At 38.2% G+C, this 24,271-nt stretch overlaps 1 protein-coding gene across 3 annotated transcripts; it reads right to left on the reverse strand.

Annotated features, from left to right (window-relative positions):
* Positions 1–4,007: 4,007 nt before the first annotated feature.
* Positions 4,008–24,271, reverse strand: LOC127638396 (ETS homologous factor-like). Of its 3 annotated transcripts, none has more exons than XM_052119898.1 (9): positions 24,082–24,271; positions 10,669–10,777; positions 9,834–10,091; positions 8,398–8,454; positions 8,058–8,117; positions 7,879–7,947; positions 5,553–5,594; positions 5,157–5,352; positions 4,008–5,016 (listed from the first exon to the last, which is right to left on the reverse strand). In XM_052119898.1, exons 2-9 carry the CDS (start codon positions 10,766–10,768, stop codon positions 4,917–4,919), a joined length of 882 nt encoding a protein of 293 aa, XP_051975858.1. In that variant the 5' UTR covers positions 10,769–10,777; positions 24,082–24,271; the 3' UTR covers positions 4,008–4,916. The 3 variants fall into 3 exon arrangements, with proteins under 3 accessions (XP_051975858.1, XP_051975859.1, XP_051975857.1); XM_052119899.1 differs by lacking the exon at positions 24,082–24,271 and adding an exon at positions 16,764–16,909 and having other exon boundaries at positions 8,058–8,114; XM_052119897.1 differs by lacking the exon at positions 24,082–24,271 and adding an exon at positions 16,764–16,909.

Raw genomic sequence — 24,271 nt, forward strand, 5'->3', positions numbered from 1 at the left:
GCGAGAAATAGCTACAGTATGGACAAAATCTGAGTTGGTGCAGCAACAGGATGGACTAACCCTACTGGAAAACAAAAATACTGATAAAGAAAATTATTTCTTTTTAAGTTTATGCATTAGATTACATTTAAATTGGGTCTCTATGTGTGTGTTAAATCACAAAATATTTTATGTATTTATTCTCATGACTTCTTTTGGAACAAATATATCTGTTAGGTATGTAGTGCGACTGTCAGTCCAGCTTATGTATTTATTCTCATGACTTCTTTTGGAACAAATATATCTGTTAGGTATGTAGTGCGACTGTCAGTCCAGCTTTGACTTGATTAGCGCTTTGGCCAAGCGATTTGGCTGAGAAACATGTTACAACATGCAGCAAAAAGCTGGCTGTCTTTCATTTTTACATTTTTCCTGCTTAATCCAACACCAGACAGTGTGAAATATGAGACACTTTCTGACCGCACAGTCTTAGTCTCTCTGCCTTTGAGTGTGCATCCATTGTTTGTTCAACAATTCATGCATGAGTATTTTAAGAAGAGCTTTGAAGCTATGTTTTATGTGTAGTATACAGTATACAATTTCTCTTGCACAAAGTCTCTGTATAATGCTCCATGCTTTAGATGAAGTTCCTTTACTATGCACAGTGCACTCTTTTAGAAGTAGTTTATTTAGATGCTCTAAATCATGTTAAGATAGAGTGCAGATAGTTACCTAAACAAACTACTGACATACACAGACATGCTACGACAGCACATAATACATATTGCTGCAGCTGAAACAAAACATACATAGATCCCCTAAAGCAGATCTAGACAGGTGGTGCTGGGGTGGAGGTTGTTAAACACAAGGGAAACTCTCATTGCTTGCACAGTGAGACCGTCTTGCTGGTTACCAGTGTTGTAGTCAAGTCACTTGATCTCGAGTCTATTGACATTTAAATTTTATTGGCTGAAACACACACACAAAGATCCCCCATTTAGCCTCAACAGACTGTAGGGGCAAGTGCTGTTAGCAAGCACCTATGAAGGTCGGAACGGTACACAAGGGGGTGGGTGGCCAGCACCACGCCCGAACGCCTTTGTCTCCCCAGTGGCGATGTTTTTACACACCGCACCAGGTACTAATTTTAGGCTGAGTCGACCTAGGGGAGGTTCAGATAATTGTCACTGGTGTTGGCCATGATCAAACTCAGGTCGCCAGGTTTGTAGAGCAGTGCGCTAACCGCTACACTACTGCTCTCCCCACACACACCCACACACACACACACACACACACACAAAATAAATAATTATATGTCAGAAAAATAACTTTCCACTGTAAACAACAGTGCCTTCTTGCCATTTATTTGAAGTTTATTTATTTATTTATCAGGCATCGTCCTCTAGAGTTATATTATCAGGAGCAATTCATGTGATTTTTCATGGATAGATGGATGTTTGTCCTTTTAACAACAGGATTACTTAACTGTTTTAGCCTACATTTGTGATATATTTGCATCACACGAGCCAGTCATAAATGCATGACCACACATAAACATGATTTTATGTTCCCATTATAATTATAACTCGTAATAATGATTTACGATTTTGTTCCACATATTTTTTTTCCTTTATGCGTTTTAGACAAACGTGTGTTAAGTTTTCTACTGAGGTGAAAGTTTTGAGAGGACTTGAGTTGCAACATGTTCTTTGTTAACGGTTTCTGTCATTTGATTTGCTCATGTCTCTTACATTGTCAGTGAGCATCAGAATATCCTTCTTACAGTATGACTTTAACCATGTATTATGCACCACCAAACATATGGCGAGTTGATTCCTCAAACTCCGGTATTCTCCCTCGCTCAATGCTTGAGTCCAATCCAAGTCAGAGTCATTAGTGTTCAATCATTAGTAGTCATCTACTGTATATCACGACTCGAGTCGGACTTGAGTCAGAGTCCTGGATTCGAGTACTACAACACTGCCAGTTACAGACTGAGGTAAGGCTATTTCAATATTTGACGTAATTGGTGACTACGATTTGACTTGCTACTGAGGTTGCATATGTAGACCTATCAGCTTGCGCCATAGAGTTGCCTGACTGAATTTAGGGACATTTATGTTTTTAATGTTGCCACCCTATTTTTTTTACAGTGAATTCTTGGCAACTACAGCTGCAACTGTAAATTTAGTAAAACATTTTTTAAAGTTTAATGCTTATTTCATGCAATTTTTTTGTAAAAGTTAGCAATTTTAACAGAAAAACAAAGTAAAAATGCTACAGAATAAACCTGATAAATAAGTTCTTTCCATGTACAGTAAAACATTTGTATTTAATAAGACAATTCATATACTTTTACAGTGGAATATTTTTTTGATTATGTTTTTGTATATAAAAGTACAAGTTGCCTAATATTTAAAAAGCCATTCTAAGAAGGCCCTGCATGATGCATCACATTTGATCATTTTATATTTTAATAGTTGTGTTTCTGAAATGTTGTCCCCATATTTTTTACAGTGAATTTTGGCAACTAGATTGCCAGTTGTTTTATTCTATAAATATATATATTTTTTTATTTAAAGTTTAATGCTTATCAGAACCTTTGTTAATGTTAATTCAAATATAAATCAACATGTTTAAAATTCTAGTTTTTATATATACAAGTTCTGTTTTAGCCTAAACATTTACTCAATGGACCCCCGGTTGAAAACCCTGTTGCTAAAGAATTAGTCACAAGCTTCCACAACCAAATCACCAAAGTCATGGTAACAGGAACTGTATTGTCTATAGTTGATTATCTACATATTTAAATCTGGTTTGAAAAGCACTGCTTGCACTTGCAGTGATGGTTCAGTTATACCCATATTTGCAACACCTGTCTTTTGTTTAATAGGTCTGTTTCTGTGATCGAAGCCAGTGTACCTTAGCTGAAGATAATGCAAACATACAGCGGCAAATGTTGTGGCTATGAATAAGATAACAATTCAAAAAATGTAAATAAATCACTGTGAAATCACATTTATGAAAAGAACCATAATACTCCAGAGAGTGATAAAATGAGTTGGAAGCTAAGAGCAAGGAAAGGTGGAGAGAGGGATTTGCCTATGAAAAATCAGACAGGAAGACAAAGAGAGTGGCCAGAACAAGTCTCGGACTCTTATCTCATGGAGCAGCAGGGAGTCGTTTATCTATTGTCCTAAGGTGGCAGCACTGTGGCCATGACACGCATGGTGGAACAATTAACTCGTTGGCATTTTGTTTTATCTAACATAACTCAGCACTGACAACATCTGTGGTCACAGCTGCTGCAAATCAATAGCTATCGTGCTGTCCAAGCGGCAAAAAATAAAATAAAAGTCTCGTTTGGCATCCAGTATTGTCCTGGTGTGCGGGAAGTGCCCTTCATGAACACTCCTGGATGATATTGACCACTAGTTCAATCAGGTTGAAATTCATCTTCTCTCAGAGACAAAGGAACTGAGATTTGCTAAAAAGACTGGGTCCATACTAATACTTTTTTGGTTTGAAAACACATTGATTTTCCACAATGAAAATGCGTTTTACTCCATCGAAAATGGAGACTTGGAAAACGCACTCCATAACTGCATTAGTTTTCAACTAAACAGATTTGTACAAAAATGTAGGCATGTTACTGTAAACATGGCCTGAAAGATTGCTTTCATTGTTAATAACTTATCGACTCTGGAATGCATACAGGAGTATTTAATCAGAATCATTGCAACTGCATCTAAGTTTATAGTCTTGAAAATGTTGTGCTTTCTTGTGCAAATTTGGCAACCTAAATTTCCCAACCCCAGTGTTGCCACCTGAACATAGTGACCTGAAATATGCCAAAACCTGAATTTCACAATACAAATGTTAAGGATATGAATACACATAAATATTTTCAAAAACAGTGAAAGTTTTCAATTCCTTTACATTATTTTGTTTGTCAAATTTAAAGCCTGGTGGAAAATGTTTATGCCATGCAAAAGCAGTGTAAGGAATAAAAAAAAATCATTCAGAAGCTTAAAATCTTTTATTAGTGGTATTAAAACTTAAATTGTAAAACTTACAGCCTATGTACAGCATTAAAAACAAACTTTACATTCTGGCTTTTTGTGGTTCATGATGCATATCAACAGTCCTTTCATCAAAACTCATAGGATGAGTCTACTCTAAATTGTAAGTGTTCGTTCTACTTGAACTGGACCCTGATTGTTTTCAAGTGAAATGAAGCCATTCAAAAGCCAAATTTGTGGAAATTCCAATGAAGCATATTAGTGGAGCGTCCTTGGGCGATCTTCCATTTAGAACAAGTTAATGCCTACATGTTAATGATCAAACACCATCGCACAGTATAGATGCAATTGATCACACTTAATTTCACAAATATATCCATATAAAACAGTGGTACTGTAAAACATTGGTAATGTAAACAAAGTATTGAAGAGAGCCAGCAATGTTTTTTCTCTTAGGCAATTAAGTAAAAAAAAGAGCAGCGTAAGGTGCCGTTCACACCAAATGCATTTTTGCATCCGTCTGCACAGTTTTTAAATTTTAAACATGCACTAGATGGACGTTATTGACCATTTCGCCACCGCAGGATTTCACGCATGAGTGCTGCATTTTTAAAGTTGTTAAACTTCAGCTTTTTAAAAAATGTCTCAAAACACCTTCATTATATGCCATTCTTTGATGTTTTGTTTTATGCAAATTTCGAAGCACGATTCAAGCCACTTTGAAAAGCACGGCACATTTCATAAAAAAATAAACAAATTGAAAATGAAATAACAATCTGAAAGACAAGTACACAACTACTATAAACACAACAGCATAGTTCCTCTTCAGAAAAACTTAATTGGAATGGTCATAATGTTATAAATAAAGGTATTCACATGGAAGCTACATGTGAAGATAATCAAACCAAAAGTCCTTCACTTCTCGGATTCTCTCCATCCTCGAGCATTTCTGCCAAACTTATAGACGAGTCTTCGTCCATCCACTCGCTCCAGGATCTCTCGTTTGTAATAATACCTTAAGAGGTGAGAAAAAAAGATTTGTGAGTTCAAGTAGAGCCCTGGGGAAATGGGGGTATCATTTTGTATCTGAATACTTTAAAAAGCCTTTAAAGTTTGGAAATTTTTATATAAGTCTAAGCTTCTAAATCTGGTTACCTCATCGCTCGACTGAGTTTCTCATAGGTCATACTACTGTTATTTTTCTTCTTGCCCCAAAGCTGAGCCACGGCTTCCGACTTGAGAAAGCGGAAAACCCCCTCGGAGCGATCCTCCCATTTGATCAGGCCAGGGTTACGTTCCGGACTCAGCAGAATGTCTCGGATAAATTCCCACAGGTGCGTTCCACGTGGATCTATTGAAACGTTAGATTGTGAGATTGTGAGAGTAGAGTAAGATGAGAGAGACAAAGAATCTAAAGCAGTTTCAGGACTTGAGAAGGCACATTCCCGTTCCAGGGGGCTTGGTACGTGATGCTGTCTGATTTTCTAGCAACAAATATAAGTTGAAGATCACTATGAGTAAAAACACTTCAGTAAAAATCAGGCAACTCACTGTGTCTTTTGACTTGAGAGCGATTATGTGACTTCTTGGGATCTGAAATGAGAAAAACTAATTCAGTGGCCAAGTAAAAACATTTTTAATATTATTTAAGGGATAAAATTTATTTTCCCTCGAGGAATATGGAATTTTCAGTAAATAACATCAATTGACTTAGAATGTAGCTTTAGGGGCTGTTCTTACAGGACATGTTTTTTGCATTTAAAAACAGCATGTCTCAATTTGCATCTTTAAAACTTTTTGTTTAACATATCACAGTGTCTTAAAAATGCTCATAACACAACATGCTAAAAAAAACAGCAAGGTGCATCACAATGATCAAAGATGCCTGTAACATTTACATAGAAATACGATAAAAAAAACCAGCACATACATACTCAAGAACATGTTCTGTGCGGTTGGTTCCTAAGATTGGAATGTATGTATATGAACTACTTGTAGGATACTTCACGGTACTCCTTTTTTGAGCTTTAAAGCTCCAATTACATTTCTTGTATGGAAAAGAGCAGTTTGCCAAATGTAGCTAAAAATAATTTGTATTCCACAGAACAAGAAAAAACAAAAACATACGGGTTTGGATAATGTGAAGGTAAGTAGATAAATTTTTGGTGAACAATTCCTTTAAATTAGCATACGCTTTTTAAATTCCTCCACTCTTTTCAGTGGAGGATTTATGTCAAATGACTTATGTATACATAAATGTAAGCATGGGTGTGTATTCTAGCTCCTATGATTTAACTGCTTTAGTGTCTGTGGGTATTCTTGTAAAGATCTTGATTAGTATCAGTAGTTTTACAACAACACAGCATGACCATCGAATTGGTCTGATCTCAGTTGTTTTTGCCTACAGCGATCAAATGATTTCAGTTATGCAAGATAGAATAGAAGGAAGAAAACAGCAGAGAGACCTTGGGCAAATCCCATTCCATTATAATCAGTGAGCCTTGTGGCTTTGAAACGTTTTATTCCCATGAAAAAGCCAATTGAAGAATAACTAAAAGAAGATGCTTATAATCTCAGCAATAAATTACACATTAGACATATATCCTACTGTATGCATGGGCCTATGATATTACTAGTCCTTTTCTCAGCATAGTAAGTATTTCCTGCTTCATTCCAAGTAATGTGCAAATCCAAGATGTAAATACCAAGTCCAAACCATGTAGATATATGAATGAATAACCTTTCAGTACCATTGTTATTACACAGTATTTTTTCACGAGTGAAAACACAATAAATAAACATCCCTTTGTTTTATTAGTTTTTCTCACAGACAAAAGTAAAGTGATCAATAGATAAGCATATGTCTTTGACATACATGTTACATGTAAATAGGTGTCGCTTATATGCCGGATTTTCACTTATAACTTCAAGGAAAATAAACCGAACATAAAATATCAGATACTATTACTTAGAGGCAATTATCTTTAAAATGAGCCCATACACAAAGTAACTGAATGCATATATCATTAGATAATCTACACAAAAGCACAATGTGCTCACAGCACATAATGTGCTAACTAAAAACACGTTAGCTTTCCTGGATCAGATGACTTCATTGGAAATTATGTAGTACGTTTTCTAGCATCATAGAACTCTAAAGCAATCATATTAGGATTCAGATTGCTGCAACCAGAGGTGGAAGTCATCCAAATATGGGCAGAGAGGGCATCCAGTACATTCACTAATTATATATGGCCACCAGGAGAGGTCGCCAAGCACATGACACAGACTCAATGATGGCTCAGTTGCCACAGAATGGAACTGAATGAGATCTCGTTACTCATGCCTTTTGTCATTGTGGTGTATTTAGTTCTTATGTACAATAGTTATATTTAATTTTTTTGGTGACGTTTTTGACACTGGGATAAATTATTTTTGTAATGTTAGAATTATTTATTGCTTTGTCATATCAACACAAACTTTTACTCAGTTACAGGTGACAAAATGAGGAACAAAGCAAAAGCAGATTTCAGGGCCACCTTAATTACAGTTTCTTTAAAATGATACCAAAGACTTGACACTCCTTGTTTTTTTGTTGAGTTAAAAGCCTTTTTGGTTATGCCCCTTATACAGGAAATCTTTAAAAACACTCTCAGAGGGTAAAGATTTAGCAAATTTATTTCTGACAATGTTGAAAAAAATAAAATAAATCCAATATCTACTAAAACAGCAACATTTTGGTCACGCGATTAATGCCTAACGAAGGTTGCATGAATGTAACATTGCTGTTTCAATAGAATGGATCAAAGACATGATCAAAGATATGTTTATTATGATAAGGATAAGATTTAGGTTAGTCCCAATTAGGATTAATCACCTGGACTTGATGGAGCTGGTAAGGCCAACATGGTGTTGGGCTGGAATGAGTTTTTGATATCAAAAAGATCTGAGGAAAGAGGACAATAGCTTAACAAGTGAATTAACCATATCAAGGAATGCAGAAAATTAGGGTAAAGTTCAAAGCATTATATATCTTAATTTTGAAGTCTGAGGTACCTGAAGTGCTGTAAAAACTGGACTCTTCCTTGAAGGGAAGAATTGAACATGGGAAGTCTGCTGAAGAAATGGAGGCACATTGTTACAAAAACAGCTATACATAAAAGGTATACAGTAGTTTACCTGAAATAAAAAATTAAGGTATTTGGGTCATATGGTTTGGAAGCAAAAAAAAGTTCCCTTTACGTCTATAATTCTCTCCAAAGAATCTTTTATCATCGCAGTTTTCAGCAGCAGTTGTCTGTGTGTATGCGTTCACTGTTACTGCAAATATGTGGTCTTTACTCTATAAGGTTTAAAGGAAATTAAAGCTCTTGAATTTGTTTGTGCGATTACTTACCATCTATTTCTGTTTTAATATCAACTGGTGAAAACATATCTGTTTGGCCATACTGACCTGTGTGAGATTATCAAAAAAAGGAGAAAATAAACATTAGTGAACTAATGGAGTACAATTGTCTAGACAATATTTACAGTATTTATTTTTATTAACCACAAAATGCATGTTTTGAAATGACAATCATAATTAGCTTGTTTTGTTATCACACTTCAACTGTATAAATATTTTCCTGATTTGGCTAGCTTTATCAACACTATATAATAGGAACTATATGAAACATATGTATGAACCTCTGGGTCTAATTTGCAGCACCTAGCCCATAGATATTACAAGTGAAAATTACTTTTGTAGAAAGATAATTATATTAAAATGCATTATACAATCCCATATACTACATTGTCATGAATCAAACAGGACTAAATGCTCATTGGAAGCTCAATTAGTCTGGAAAGAATGCTTGTGAGAATTCACCATTACCAACATTGTAAATGGATTCGATTTTTTACAAAATAATGCTTCTTATGGGCTTCCAAAGCCAATTCCTCAGACAAAACTTTAATACTAAGTGATAGTTCACCCAAAATATTATCTAATCATTTACTCACCCTCATGCCATCCCAGATGGGTATGACATTCTTCCTTCTGCTAAGATTTTTTTAGAAAACATATCAGCTCTATACAATGCAAGTGAATGGTGTTGAAAACTTTGAAGCTTCAAAAGCACAAAGGCAACATATAAGTAATCCACATATAACTACAGTGGTTTATTTCATGTCTTCTGAAGATATCTAATCATGTTTTTGGTGAGAACAGAATAAAATGTAACTCATTTTTCACTACACCTTGCCATTGCAATCTTCAGGCACAATCGTGATTTCAAGCTCAATTACACTTCCTTGTTCTTGACGCATGCGCAGAGGGCTAGATGGTGCTAGGAAATGTAATCGAGCTCAAACTCATGATTTCCAAGGAGCATTGCTGATGTCAAAATTTATAGTGAAAAAGGAGTTATATTTTGGTCTGTTTTCACTCAAAACCAATTGGATCACTTCAGAAGATATAGATTTAACCACTGGAGTCTCATGGATTAATTTTATGCTACCTTTATGTGCTTTTTGGAGCTGAAACGGTTTTCACCATTCACTTGCATTATATAGACCTACAGCACTGAGACATTTTTTCTAGAAATCTTCATTTGTGTTCTGCAGAAGAAAAAAAAAAGTCACATCTGGGATGGCATGAGGGTGATTCAGTTATGAGAACATTTTTATTTTTGGGTGAACTATTCCTTTATACTATTTGCAAAGATGCAACAATATCTTAGCCTTGTGAAATCTTTTACTTCTACTCAGTTGTTCAGAGTGGAAGAGTAGAGGCAACATAAAACAGGTTACAGAATAACGGTAACATAAATCTTCACTAGTTCTAGTTCTTACTGTTCCACTTAAGATCCGTCAAACTTTGGTATAGGATGGGGCCTATGGATCCGGCTGCCCGGGTGAAGTCTTGATAGCTCATGTTGCAAAGCTGCCTTCCATCCAAGTCAAAGTTCTGGAAGGGGATGCTGGTTGCGTCCATTTGGTGCATGTCCAATGTCTGTTGGAGCCACTCCCAGACCTGATACTTGGACCAATTCTGTGGATGTAGATCCTGAGACCAAAGCCGACCCGTGTATGCAGATGTCAACATGGAAACTGAGGATGCAAGTTTAAGGTTTAAGTTTAATTATTTAATTAAAAGGGTTTATGGTAAATGTCCCTGTTGAATAGACCATGCTGAATTTCCATGCTATTCCAGACTGGTTTGTTCCATTTTGGTGTTGCACCAGCATCCAAAACACAACTTATGTAGATTTTTTCAGCAGGGGTGATACTTATATTGACTAAAGAAGATTCAGTGTCATAAAAACTACTGTAAAAAGTGAAAACATAAGGCTTCTGGATAAATCTTGAATCCCTATCGCTATCTATTTCCTATCATTTCAGTGTGGTTTCTTATGCATGACACTAATAGCTTGCTAACTAAAGCAGTGACTGCTATAGTAAATTATTAACCAGCCTGAAAGAATCTGTAGATGGTTGATTAGTAACAAATGAGACCTAAAAACCTAATATCAAAACAAGACTTTCTGTACCACATATTTAAGTTTAATTAATGCAATCTATTTGTTGATGCTTATGTTACTACATGCCTAAAAGCTGATCAGGTATTTTAAGTTGCATTAATATTTTGTGAGAGACCATATTTATGGTTTTTAGAGAAGAATGTTACCATCAGAGCAGTTGTATTGGGTCATCCAGGAAGCAGGCAGTTGGTTGTCAACACTCACAGTAGCTGGGATACTCATGACACTGCTAGCCTGAAGGACCATGATCCAGTGCTGTGAAAAATATAGAAAAAAATGAGAAAAACTTTTATTTATTGCAACTTGTCTCTGCAATGTTCATGCAATGTTACTATTGAAGAGCATTATGAACTTCCCAAAGGAACATTTTATTACTCTAAGGTTGATCAACACATGAGACTTAATGGAGTTCACAAATCGGTTTCATTTAAGGAACTTTGTCTCACATGTTTCTCCTAATATTCCTTAAGAAATGAGACTCTTGTTGGCATACAGTAGGAATATAGAGCTATTAATGTGGATACCATAGCTCAAATAATTTGGTCTTGAAAGAATTTGATGAGCAATGTTTGAGTTCATATTGAAATCTCTGATGCTTGAAGACTGATTGCTGATTGCCAAATCTGTGCAAAGTTTGAGACATTGTTGAGATCTCTTCCGAAACTCTAGAGGAGACACATACAAGATTACTAGGCTCTTTTTCTCAGGAGAAAAATCTGCAACTCAGTCTCATAGAATCACGTTACAATACCTACATTTTTGCTAAATTATGTTTTGGTGACACATACTTTTCATAACACATTCCTGATGAAATGAACACTAGATGCTACAACAACAATTAATTCCATTGACACAAGGAAATCTAGGGGTCAATGCCCCCCAACCCCCCCTTAAACCCAGCCATGCTATCAGTTTTCCCTGGTATATCTCGTTTTTGCACATTCTGGATTGGATCACGCCTGGCCGACTGTGTTGCCTTTGTAAGTATACTTTTCTGACCGCGAGCGAACACGAATGTGTTCGATGCATGCACACTACAGCTGCTTTGTGATATTAGGCTCATTTGAGATGAGCAAAATCTGCACAGCACCAATCACTGGTGAAAACCACAAGGTGCATGCCGGTTAGAAATGTGTCCGAGTATGGTCCGAACGCCATGCTGATGTACACACAAAAAAAAAAAAAACTCACGATGGCGAGATGGCCGTGGCTCGATAGCAAGAATTCTAACAACCTAATGAAAAAAATTAACCAATGGTGACAAGACACAAGAATATGGGAAACACATGAAAAGATTACATGACAAGGAAACAGGAACAAACATGGCATGGAACTAATTTAAAGTAAAAGACATGAACAAAAAATAATACAATCCTGACATATCCCACCCTCTAGGGGCGGCTCCCGATGCCCCAAACAATAACACAAAATTCAAGAGGGAGCTGGGGGGCATGGCGACTTGATGTGATTGCGTGGCAGGACATGGAAACATGGTGAAACAAGGTGTGGGGCGTGGTCTGGTGAAAATTTGCCATGGAGCATGAGACAGGGCGGAGCCCGTGGGGGGTGGAGCCATGAGAGGCTCTAGGGGCGGAGCTGTGAGAGTCTCTAGGGGTGAAACCATGAAAAAAAGAATACCCGGAAAGTAGCCGAAGACTCGAAGGCCCAGGGTGGAGCTGGAGGCAGGGAGGACCAAGGCAGCACCAGCGTTTTGGAGGAGCAAGGTGGAGCTTGGGGATTGGAGATACGAGGCGTAGCCAGAGGATCGGATAGCCAAGGCGGAGCCAGCTGACCGACAGATCAAGGAGGAGCTGGAGGGACGAGGGACCCCAGTAAAGCTGACAGGCTGAAGGACCGTAGTGAGCTGAGGGTACGTAGAGCCGAGGTGATGTTGAGGGATCGACAGGCCAAGGCAGATTCCAGGGCTCGGAGGGTCTAAGTGGAGTTGGAGGTTCGAAAGTTCTCCATGTCTGGGATATCTAAGAGGGCGATGATGGAGTCGGTGGCTTTGGGGGGAACTGGCTGATCAGGAGAACACAGAATGGGCACAATTGTGAGAACAAATTCCAACACAAATAGCCCTGAGAGAGATGGCTCTGGAACAGATGAGGCTTGCAACGCTGGTTCGTTTGCCGTGGGAGATGTGGGCATTGGCTCATTCACTCAGGTGAGCCTGAGACATTGCATGGACCAGACTGAAGCTTGGCTGTGAAATGGCATGGAGCAGTCTCAGGCGTGGCTATGCCATGGCATGGAGCAGGCTCAGGCGTGGCTATGCCATGGCATGGAGCAGGCTCAGGCGTGGCTGTGACCTGGCATGGAGCACACTGAGGATCCGGGGCAGAAGGCTCTGGCTTGGCGGACATGACGTGGAACTCTGGCTTGGCGGCCATGACGTGGAACTCTGGCTTGATGTCCACCTGCCCTGCAATGAACGATGAACCACATATTAGCAGGGCAAGGTCGATATACTGAGCCAGGCTGTGGGTACTCTGGACTGAATGAGCCAATCTCTTCTCTGATGCCAGGCGGTCAAAGCAAAAACAGTCCTTGAGGGAAATCTCATTAAAAACGACCCTGCTGGCCAGAGCACAAAAGTTCTCCACATATTCCTCAATTGAAAAGTCTTCTTGGCATAGGTGAAGTTGAACTGCTGGGTTCATCTTGGTCATCTCGGTGCTGTTTCTTAACAAGGTGTATTCCAAAACATGAATCCAAACATGAACACAAAACAAACATGACTGACTTGACTTGACCATGGAACCAACATTACACAAACAATACTCGACAATGGACAATGGCAAACATGAGGGTTAAATATTAGGACTTGTGAGAACACATGATATTGATAGCCAATGAACACTTAGGACTCTAAACAAGACTGCTAACAACCTAAAGAAACAATGGGGACAAGACAATGCGTGTTTGCGCACAGCTTCGGTCAAACAAATATATTTATTGAATAAAAAAATCTAAATATCAGATTGGGAGATGAGACTTTGTCGAGTTCCAATGCTCTGTTTTCCACTTCCCCTGTCCCACAAAATGTCTCTGCACGTTCCTGATGGGAAACACATGACAAGTTCACATGACAAGGAAACAGTAACAAACATGGGATGGAACAAATTTAAAGTAAAATACATGTACAAAAACTGGGCTAAGCGTTTGGCATATCGAACAAGCCTACTCTTTTAGTATAGTCAGATTACATGCACAGACGAGGACCGCGCCTGGGAGACAAGAAAATATAGGTGGCGTACAGTGAAGCTGCTGTGCTGATGACGCAATTTGCATCACCCATACTGTGCTCGAAATATACTTTGGCCTCTAGGGTTTAGGGTAGAGAGGTCGGATTTGCTGATTTTAAAACTCTACAGAACATTAACCTTAAAAACTTGGAGTGATTAGAGCACAGCCTCTATTTGCACTTAATTTAATCTCATTGCTGTCTAAGAGAAAAAATGTAGATATTAAAAAGATCTCTGTAACTGCTTTGCTTTTAATTTATTTCAAACTTTATTGATATAAATGAACTTTAAACAACATAAAACATAAGGACACATATGCAACGCGGCCGCGTACGTGCGTCTCTCTCTCTCTAGCGTCTCCGGACCCCTCTTATCTCACTCTCCAACTGAGAGAGAGAGAGAGAGAGAGAGAAATTGCTCGTTGGCTCCCGGATGCCCGGTCCTCAACCGCTCATCCGCCATCTGGTGGATGCTAGCTAGCTTCTCCCCCGACAGACGGCAGCGAGTCCTCTGGCCCCTGTCGGATGGAACCGCTCCTCCCCCTCTCAGCAGACTGCTCTCTGTGGCTAGCAGCGGTGAGGACTCCGCAACAGCGTATCCCTCCTCCCTCTATGGTTTCGGCACCACTGTAACAGTCTAAGGACGGGCAAGGAGGAGGCAGGAACCGGCTGATCAGTAAACATAAACTTTAATTATATAAATTAACTTAAAACAACATAAAACATAAGGACACAGACGCAACGCGGCTGTGTGCACCTCTCTTTCTCGAACCAGCATCTCCGGCTGCCCCTTATCTCGCTCTCCTGCTGATTAGCAGATTCAGTGCCGGCAGTGCGCCATCACGGCCCGGCCACAACCTCCTCCTCATCACAATCTCATTTGTGATTTTTCTTTCCTACTGATTCTTACAGGGACAATTCTCCAAGAGCAACCCAGTGTTGCTCCTTGTGGGATTCAATCCAACAACCTTCTGATTACTATCCTTGAAACCACCTCATCAAAACCCACTACTTCAACATGATTGTTAAAATAACTGGGGAGTAACAGCACACTTAACAGCATTCTTGTAATAGTAAGCATGTGGTTGGCGAAAACATTTACGAATAATTAAAGTTTTGCCGCTTTACCAGTTTCCAGTTATAATAAGTGAATAATATACTGAGGTGATACAAACCAGAGGAAAACAAAGGTGTTGTTTGTTCAAAGAGATGAAAAGGTGGTTGAAGGCTGTGTGGGTGTCCTTCGTGCCATGTTCAACCACATGCAGTCACATTTGCACAGGAATGTGTCAGTATATCAGACTACTTTGCATGCATAAAGGTCCACCTGTCCTTCAGTTAAACAGCTAGATCAATGGCTTAGTCATACCTTATATCACCAGATCTATTGTCAGGGTAGCTGTATGGACACTAGTCAACATTATACAAAATACTTTTTAAAATCACACTTTCAATACAAAGTTACAGGTTGTATCAAAAAGTTATTCAGCAAGTATGTTTTGGTATTGATTTTGAAGGTTAATTTTTGTTCACAAGATCTCAAAACAGAGCAAGTTTCTACAAGCAGCTCTTCACCGGTAGTGGTGAACCTTCAGAAAACCTTTAGGAGCAATGGACAATTTGCAGCAACTTTGCAAATTGCGGTAAATCCAACTTTGCTGCAAATTTTCCATGAACTCTTGATACAAAAAGTAAGGAAAGCCAGAGAAATAACAGGATATGAACATTGGCTCGAAAAACCAAACAGCATATGATCTTATAAATGTACAGATAATTCTGTTCTGCTTGTTTTGTGACTCAAATTCAAAGTTAACTATAAAAATATGAATGTGCATGGTGATAGCAGCAAAGACCATAACCAAGACAACAATATTTGCATTTTATTTGTGGTTTATTGATATTCCTTGGTAGGCTTGTAAACCTGTTTAATCTTTTTAGTCTTCCTATTTCAAATGCGACACATATTTGTCTGTTTATGGATCCTAAGATGAACTAGCTTATGATTTTATGGAATGAGTGTAAAAAAGGGAGGTGGTATGCCAACAGTAGGTACTAGATTATGATCACACCCAGGATATAAGAAACTTGTTTTGTCCTGACATCAAAGTTTACAAACAGTATAAACTATATGGCCTACTGCCTATCTTTAAAAAAAAAAATCTGTGTCATATACAAGTTAATCTCTAATGACTGCTATTATGATACAGACATTCTTCCATAACATTCATAAAGTAATGGAATATTGTTTTGAACTCTCAAAACAAAACAATGTTTATTGTACCAATTAAAATTATATTGATTAGGGCCACTCTGTCATAATTTGTCTTATTTTTTTGGCTCACCACATTCATATGGAGTGGTAAATGTAAGGCTGTAGGTTCAAATCCCATGAGTGGTGATATTTGAGGTGTCACCATTGTGCACTTTGGGTAAAAAGGTTTGCTAAATTAGTACATCTTTCAAATTCATGAATTAGAAATAATTCATCCATCCAATTTAAAGCCTGCTACTTTTATACATTTACACTATGTTTATAATACTTAGTTGAGATTGACCCAACGTGTGAATAGTTTGAGTTAACCCAGATATGCCCATCAAAAAGCATTCTTGTTTGTGAGCCTGTTTATCTTGTCAGCTGTCTTTTAAAAACCTGTTTGAGTGGCTTTAAGCATGCTGTGTCTACATGAGTGTAATGTGCTTAGGCAAAAGCAATCACCTATACTGCTGCTCAGAGAAAATATACTGTCACCCAAAGCAAAGCAAGAGAAAGGGTCACAAATTTTTATGTTTTTTTAAGTGAAAACATTACCTACATAGTATACCTACCATAATAGGCAGCTATCACGGAAATTGAAAATCGTATTGTTTCGCATTATATTATCTGAGAATCATAAAAACAGTGTTACTGTAACTGACAGTACATAGAGAGTATGATACAGTCAGCAGATAATCAGATTAAAAAGAATTATAGAGGCACATATAAAGTATGCTCACCAGAGATGTTGTATGTGTTCCAGGCGGACTGCTATTGGATGAAAGTTTAATGTCCTTTCCTTACTGAAGTTTTCAGCCTATGCTTCAGTCTTATAGAAAGACCTGGTTTAGTACCTGTGACACCGTTTAGGCCTGCCAAAATTCAGTGACAAGAGTGTGACCTCGTTCACCAATGAGGATTTTTATCTGATCTGCTTCCTGCTGCTTTGATTGGCTTATTTTCATGCCAGGTGGGTTACAGGGTATTTGCATAGAGTAAAGAAAAGGTACTGTTGTAGCAGTTACTTTCACTATGAATACACTATCTGTATCAGTCTCACTCTCTCTCACACCCACCCACACATAAGCAGTCCTGCAAGTGATTTATCGATAGATGTTTAACAAGAACTGAACAATCCAGATCTTTGTTGTAACTTTATTTTAATTTTTTTTTTCTCTGGGTGATAATTAATAATTTTCAAGACTACAGTTTGGAAATATACACTCACTGAGCACTCTTTTAGGAACACTTGTACACATAATTATTCACTGCTGCCAATTGTGTAGCAGCAGTGCAATGCATAAACTCATGCAGATATGGTTCAGGAGCTACAGTTAATGTTCACATCAACCAACAGAATGGGGGGAAAATGCAATTTCAGTGATTTCAATGATTGTTGGTGCCAGATGGGGTGATTGGAGTATTTCTGTAACCGCTGATCTCCTGGGATTTTCATGAAAAAAAAAATACAAAAATAAAATAAAATGGGATTCTCAACAGTCTCTAGAACTTACTCAGAATGCTGCAAAAAACAAACAAACATCCAGTCGGCAGCAGTTCTCCAGACAGAAACAACTTATTGATGAGAGAGGTCAACAGAGAATGGCCAGACTGGTTTGAGCTGACAGAAAGGCTACATTAACTCCGATAACCACTCTGTACAATTGTAGTGTGCAAATTGCATCTCAGAATGCACAACATGTCGAACCTTGAGGCAGATGGGCTACAACAGCAGAAAACCATGTCGGGCACTTTATTAGGACAATAGTGTTCCTAATAAAGTGCTCAGTGAGTGACCACGCGCACACACACACACACATGGCATGATTTAAATGCCAGCAGCAGTTCTGTGGACGAAAAGGGCTTATTAATGACAGAGGAGACTGGTCCAAGCTGACAGGAAGTTGACAGTAAACCAAATAAACACGTGCTACAACAGTCCTATGTAAAATAACACTTCTGAACACAAAATACGTCAAACATTGAGGCAGATGGGCTACAGCAGCAGAAGACCCCTCCGGGTACCACTACTGTCTTAGAACAGGAAACTGATGCTTCAGTGGGCAGAGGCTCCCCAAAACTGCATAGTAGATGATTGGAAAAACATCACCTGCCCTGGCAAATCTGGATTTCTACTGAGGTACACAAATAGTAGGCCCACTGAAGCTTCAGTTTTCATTTCTTAGCTGACAAATCGGAACCCAATGAGGTATTCTGCTGTTGTATCCCATCCACCTCAAGGTTCGACATGTTGTGCATTCTGAGATGCTATCCTGCCCACTACATTTGAACAGTGGGGTTATCAGAGTTACCATAGACTTTCTGTCAGCTCGAACCATCATCATCAAGGCATTTTCGTCCACAGAACTGCTGCACACTGGTTGTTTTTTGTTTTTCGAACCATTCTCTCTACACTCTAGAGACTGTGGTGCATGAAAACCCCAGGAGATCAGCTGTTGAAACCACGGAGATCAAAAATGTTCCCCATTCTGATGGTTGATGTGAACATTAACTGACGCTCCTGACCAATGTGTGCATGATTTAATTCATTAAACTGATGCCACACGATTGGCCGATTAGATAATTGCATGAAAATGTATACATTTATATATGCATATGTATGTGTTTGTGTGCGCGTGTGTGTGTTGTATTTTGATGTGAAGGACGAGACGAGAGAGAGTGGATCCAAACACAGAATATATTTATGTTACTCAGAAGAGAGCAATGAAGAAAACTAAAGCACTGGGCAAAAGGGAAATCAAAAACACAACAGCAGTTTGCTGGCCAAGTACATAAATTACATAAATAACATTTAATCTCTTACATTCTTACAAGCGAGCGAACAAACAAGAACCAACCAAGACTAAGGGAACAAGAGGGTTAATACACACAGATAATGAGGGAACAGGGAACAGCTGTAGAAGATGGAGGGCAGGTGAGGGTAATCAACAAGTGCATCCTGGGAAATGAAGTCCATGAATAAGGGGAAAACAAAAGGGATGTTTGTGACAGATATGGCTAAAAAAGTACTGTATGGCTACAAGTGACTTAATTACAGTATCTCCATAATTGCGGGAATCAATCTACGACCCATCATTACTTACTCCCTGACAACCTGTTAGCATAATACAACACATCATCCCACAGCGGATTCCATCCTCTGATAGAAAATGATAAATAAATATGAAATGTTATAATTGTCTCCGGTTCAGTTTTGTCCAATTATAACTTAGACAAACATGCTGCTTCCTTTATCTTATATCCAAGAGTTTACTGACAGCAGGGCAAGAGCAATTATGTTACCAAGTAGCATTATGCTGTTGATTGAAGAGACAGAAGCTTCTGAGACACTTAATAGGCACATCAGAAAGGAACTGTAGTTCATTCTGACTGCACCATTTGTGCACCAGCTGTGGTTCAACATCCGCACACCCTCTTTGCCAAGGAAAAAGTAAAGAAGGATTTGCCTCATCACATTTTATGGCATTAGTCAGCAAGGAACTGAGTTTATGCCAGACTTTTAACTATCAGCATAATGTCAGGCCCATTTTGTAGTTTGTTCTGGCCAAGAACCGCCCACCTAGACAGGACAAGACCATTTGATTGACATGTAAAGCACCCAACCACATTTTATTTAGTTTTTGTGTCCCATTTATGGGCAGTGCTGGGCAAACAGGATTCATTTAATTTGGCAAAAATGATAATGAAATGCACTGATGTCTTTGTTCTGCTAACGTGTTTGTTTGGGGATATTTCTCCTGTTCGTGCAGATACCTGAAATTCTTAGGAGAACGCTGCTAATCAAATCATATTTTTTATTTTATTTTTTACAATCGTGCATGCTATCTGAGGAGATTGTTGTTAGCTAACTTACTATATTAATGTTAAATATCTCTCTGAAGTTGTTCCAAAGTACACTTTTTTTTTTTTTTTTTTGAGACAGGTTACCAACTGATTGGTTAAGTGCCTGAGAGTTGACAACTTTCTGTATACATCACCCTCAATGGACTAATTTTAAAATGAAACTACGCATAGTATAAATGCAGGCATTGTTTGCATAGGGTGCTTTAGTTGATTAAGGAGAAAAAAATCACCTTCTTCCATTGTATAATTTAAGCTTTAAAGGGATAGTTCACCGAAAAATGAAAATCTGATCATCATTTATTCACACATGCATCCCAGATGTTTGACTTTCTTTTTTTTTGCTGAACAAAACAATTTTTTTTAGAAGAATATCTCAGCTCTTTTAGTCCTTACAATGCAAGTGAATAATTAACAGAAATGTGAAGGTCTAAAAAGCATATATGGGCAGCATAAATGTTATCCATATGACTTCAGTGGTTAAATCCATATCTTCAGAATAACTATAAATTCTCCTCCCTGCCCAGTAGGTGGTGATATGCATGAAGAATGTGAATCACCAAAAACAAAAGAAGAATGTTAAAGTGAAAGTGGAGATTTGTAGAAACAAAGGAATTCAATATTAATCTGTTTCTCACCCACACCTATCAGGTTATGTCTGAAGATATGGATTTAACCACTGGAGACATGAGCATTACTTTTATTCTGCCTTTATGTGCTTTCTGGACCTTCAAAATTCTGGTCATCATTCACTTGAATTGTATGGACCTACAGAGCTGAGATATTTTTCTTATTTAAATTAAACCTATGTTTGTGTTCAGCAGATGAAAGAAAGTCATACAAATATGAGGTGGCATAAGGGTGAGAAAATGATGAGAGAATTGTCATTTTTGGGAGAACTATGTGCATCTGATTTGCAGACATTGTGTAAAGCTAGTCTGATTCAAGCTAGCTCATGAAATTTATGCGTTCAATATGCATCAAACGGTCAGTGAACAGACAGTGGGTGCTCTGTGGGTCAGATACTCAAGGCTGAGTGACAGAAATACTTAGCTATACCTGTAGCTAAATGCATTCAAATGGTTGTTAGAAGGTCCATTTAGTTTTTTTGTGTGGCTTGTTTACGTTACGACTCTGAGCTGAACTTCCCTTCAAAATGTAGTTTGAATTTGTACTATTTCAGTTTATTCGTTTAAACAGCCAACATTAAATTAGGCCTGGGGGTTGATTTTTTGAGTCGGGAGGCTGCAGCCACAAAACTCAGTTTGAAACCGAAACGTCTGTGTTTCTGAGAAATCCATTCTGTCTAGAAAGCTTACATACTCATTACAGACGAGAAATCCGTTCATTTTCCCTTCGCGAGCCCTTTAATATGCTCTCATCAGCACGTTGAAATCTGTCAACTTTAATATTTCACAGAACGAGAGAAAAAAGAAAGAAAGCAAGTAGATGATTTTATTAGGGTCAATTACGTCTACAAATGACAATTTCGCGGGCTAAATTGCAATTTTACGTTCTTTTTGTAAGAGAACAATGACTATGTAATTAGACTAATGAGCACCGCATCAGACGAATGATTTGTGCTGAATGAGGGATTTCTTGTGTGCGTGTGCATATTTGCGTGTGTATGCGTACTGTGTACCACGCTTTGTCTATTTGTTGTACATCGCACATGACAGGTCGGAGTAATTAATTACACGAGTTGAACAGGAGAGTCCTATGTTGGGGTAAGTTATGGCCTAATACGAGGAGGAATGGGCCAGTGAACGTGCAGTTATTCTCATGGCCTCTTGATGGCACTGTTAGCTCATTAAAATGTTAGCTGACACACTGGAAGTGCTTGGTTAAAATATGAACGCTGTCATGTCAACCACTACTTGGCATGTCGTTTTTCATTCGAGTCGAGATATATATTTTTAATTTTGTTTGCTTTTGTTTTGCCAGTTTTAAAAGTACAAAAGTGAGGTGACATGATATGTCATTTTGTGAACTGACCCATGAGAATGGTAAATTGTAGATACGAAGAGAGAGAGAGAGAGAGAGAGAGAGAGAGAGATGTTTTGAGAAAACAATGGAAGGAAACAAAGACAGGAAGCAAAAGTATAGATCAACAGGCGAGAAACACTAAAAGAAACAAATGTTTGTGTAATATTAACAAGATTTTATGTCAATGGTAAAATATGTTTGATACTTGCCGTACAAAACATAATGCTATGGGTGTTGTAAGTGGTTTCTAATTAGTAATTTTAGAGATTATTTTGCGAGAGATTGAAAACTTGTATTAAAATTAATGGGAGAAATCGGTACACCCAATATAGCGGATGTAGAAAAGGAAATCCCACTGTTTTAGCATGATCAGAGCTAAAGTAGTATTGTTATCAGATTTTTCTGATGGTTTTAAAATTTTATTTGATCGTAATCTTGACCAACCATTTTGGGGAATTCAGTCTTTCCCTATTTAAGTATATAAGGGCTGTACTTTTATGTCGCTTGTATCCGTCGGAATTGGTGCACTGGTGCCAAGGATGGTCGTCAAGTGGACTGACTTGCCTGGAAAAGGTATTTTTTTAGTTAGTTTGCTATGCGGTTACCATGGTGTTCTTGGTGGTTGCTAGGGTGTTGCTAGGTGGTTTCAAGGGGGTTCTAGGTGGTTGCTTACTGGCCCAAGTCAAAAGAGCCCTCCTTCAATGTAAATCTAAGCATTTTTATTGTCAATCTGGCGAACACTGTAAGTCTGATTGTTTGGAAAGTAAAATCACACCTCTCTTCAACAAGCTGTATGAGTTGAGGTATCATTCATATCCGTTGTGGGACAAGCTACACACTAAATTGTAATACTATGGATTAGGAATTTAAATTCCTAACCCTAAGTATATTGGCAATAATAATAGTGATTATTTTCTTAGCAAGAGCCACTAATAAGAGCGCAATAATCTGGTTCCTTAGGGGAACTAGTAGATGGTGATATGAAAGAAGAAGGTGAATTGCCAAAAACAAAAGAAAAAGATTGGGAAAGTGGAGATTTATTGTAAAAAAGACTTAAATATTTATCTGTTTCTCTCCCACACCCATCATATCGCTTCTGAAGACATGGATTTAACCACTGGAGTTGTATGGATTGTGTTCAGCAGAAGGAAAGTCTTACATATATGGGATGGCATGAGGGTGAGTAAATTATTAGGGAATTTTCATTTTTGAGTGAACTATCCATTTAAAGACAGACCTACCGTAAGCTCAGAGGTGGTTAATCGATGGTAAATGCTTCTGTTGAAGCCATCAGTCCACACCCCCCTTATCGAGCTGTGCCCAAAGGATTACATGTTTATCAGCCTGGCGGAGGACTTGCTGCCGTGTTCAGAAGCAGTTTTTCTTGTCGTTTGAGAAAGATTACAATCGATTGATTGTTTTTTTTCTGAGGATCTTTTTATTTCTCATCATAATTGTGTTATATTTAACCTGTCTCTTAATTTGGATAGTTTACCCTGTTGTCGTGAAATTTAATTCTCGCATCCTAAACTCATTAAAGACATTAAAGCCTGCATTGAAAACAGAAATTGCTGTATTGTGTATTTCCGAGTGAAATGGCTTAACGAACAAGTTTTCTGCTGCCTTTTATAATAGTCCTGTTATTATGTCAAATAGTGTTGTTGATTCTTATGTACAATCTTTTAATGAGCACTGCCTTTCCATCCTGGATAAAGTTGCTTCTAAAAAGATAAGATTGGCTCCTCTGATTAATTCCTCCCACAGGATTAACAATAGTAATCGTTCTTTTAAACGAACCTGTTGCACAATTGAGCGTTTGTTTAAATCCCTCATCTACATGTTCACTATCAGTATTTAAAATGACTTAACAGATTTTAATAATATGGTTAAGGATGCTAGAGTTACATACTTCTCTAACCTTGTATCAAATAGTATAAGTAATCTCACACCTTGTCTGCTTCCTGTGAGTGGAACGACCATGCCATGTGGGACCTGTTCTTGTGTGGGCTTTCCGACGATGTCCAGGATGAGCTTTATCTTTTGGATCTTCCCACTCGTTTTGATGACTTGGTGGACCTGGCTATCCAAGTCGATCAACACCTGATTCTAAGCCGTAATCACCATAATCACCGTCAACACCACTATTCACCCTCTTGAGCAGCTGACCATTCCCTCCGACCCACTACTTGGACCAGGTCACCTGAATCTCACCTTGACACTGAGCCCATGTAAGTCAGTAGAACCCTGATGTCACGTAAGGAGAAGCAGCGATGCCTAGTTAAGGTACTAAGCTTTTCTTTTGCCCGGCCGGGCCATTTTTCTTCTGCCTGCCCATTAAAAGACACTGCTCGTCAGTAGAAAGGGGTTTACTGGCAAGCACAACACCGGACTCTGTACTCTT

Source organism: Xyrauchen texanus, chromosome 46 (genome assembly GCF_025860055.1).
Source record: "Xyrauchen texanus isolate HMW12.3.18 chromosome 46, RBS_HiC_50CHRs, whole genome shotgun sequence".
NCBI classification, from domain to species: domain Eukaryota; kingdom Metazoa; phylum Chordata; class Actinopteri; order Cypriniformes; family Catostomidae; genus Xyrauchen; species Xyrauchen texanus.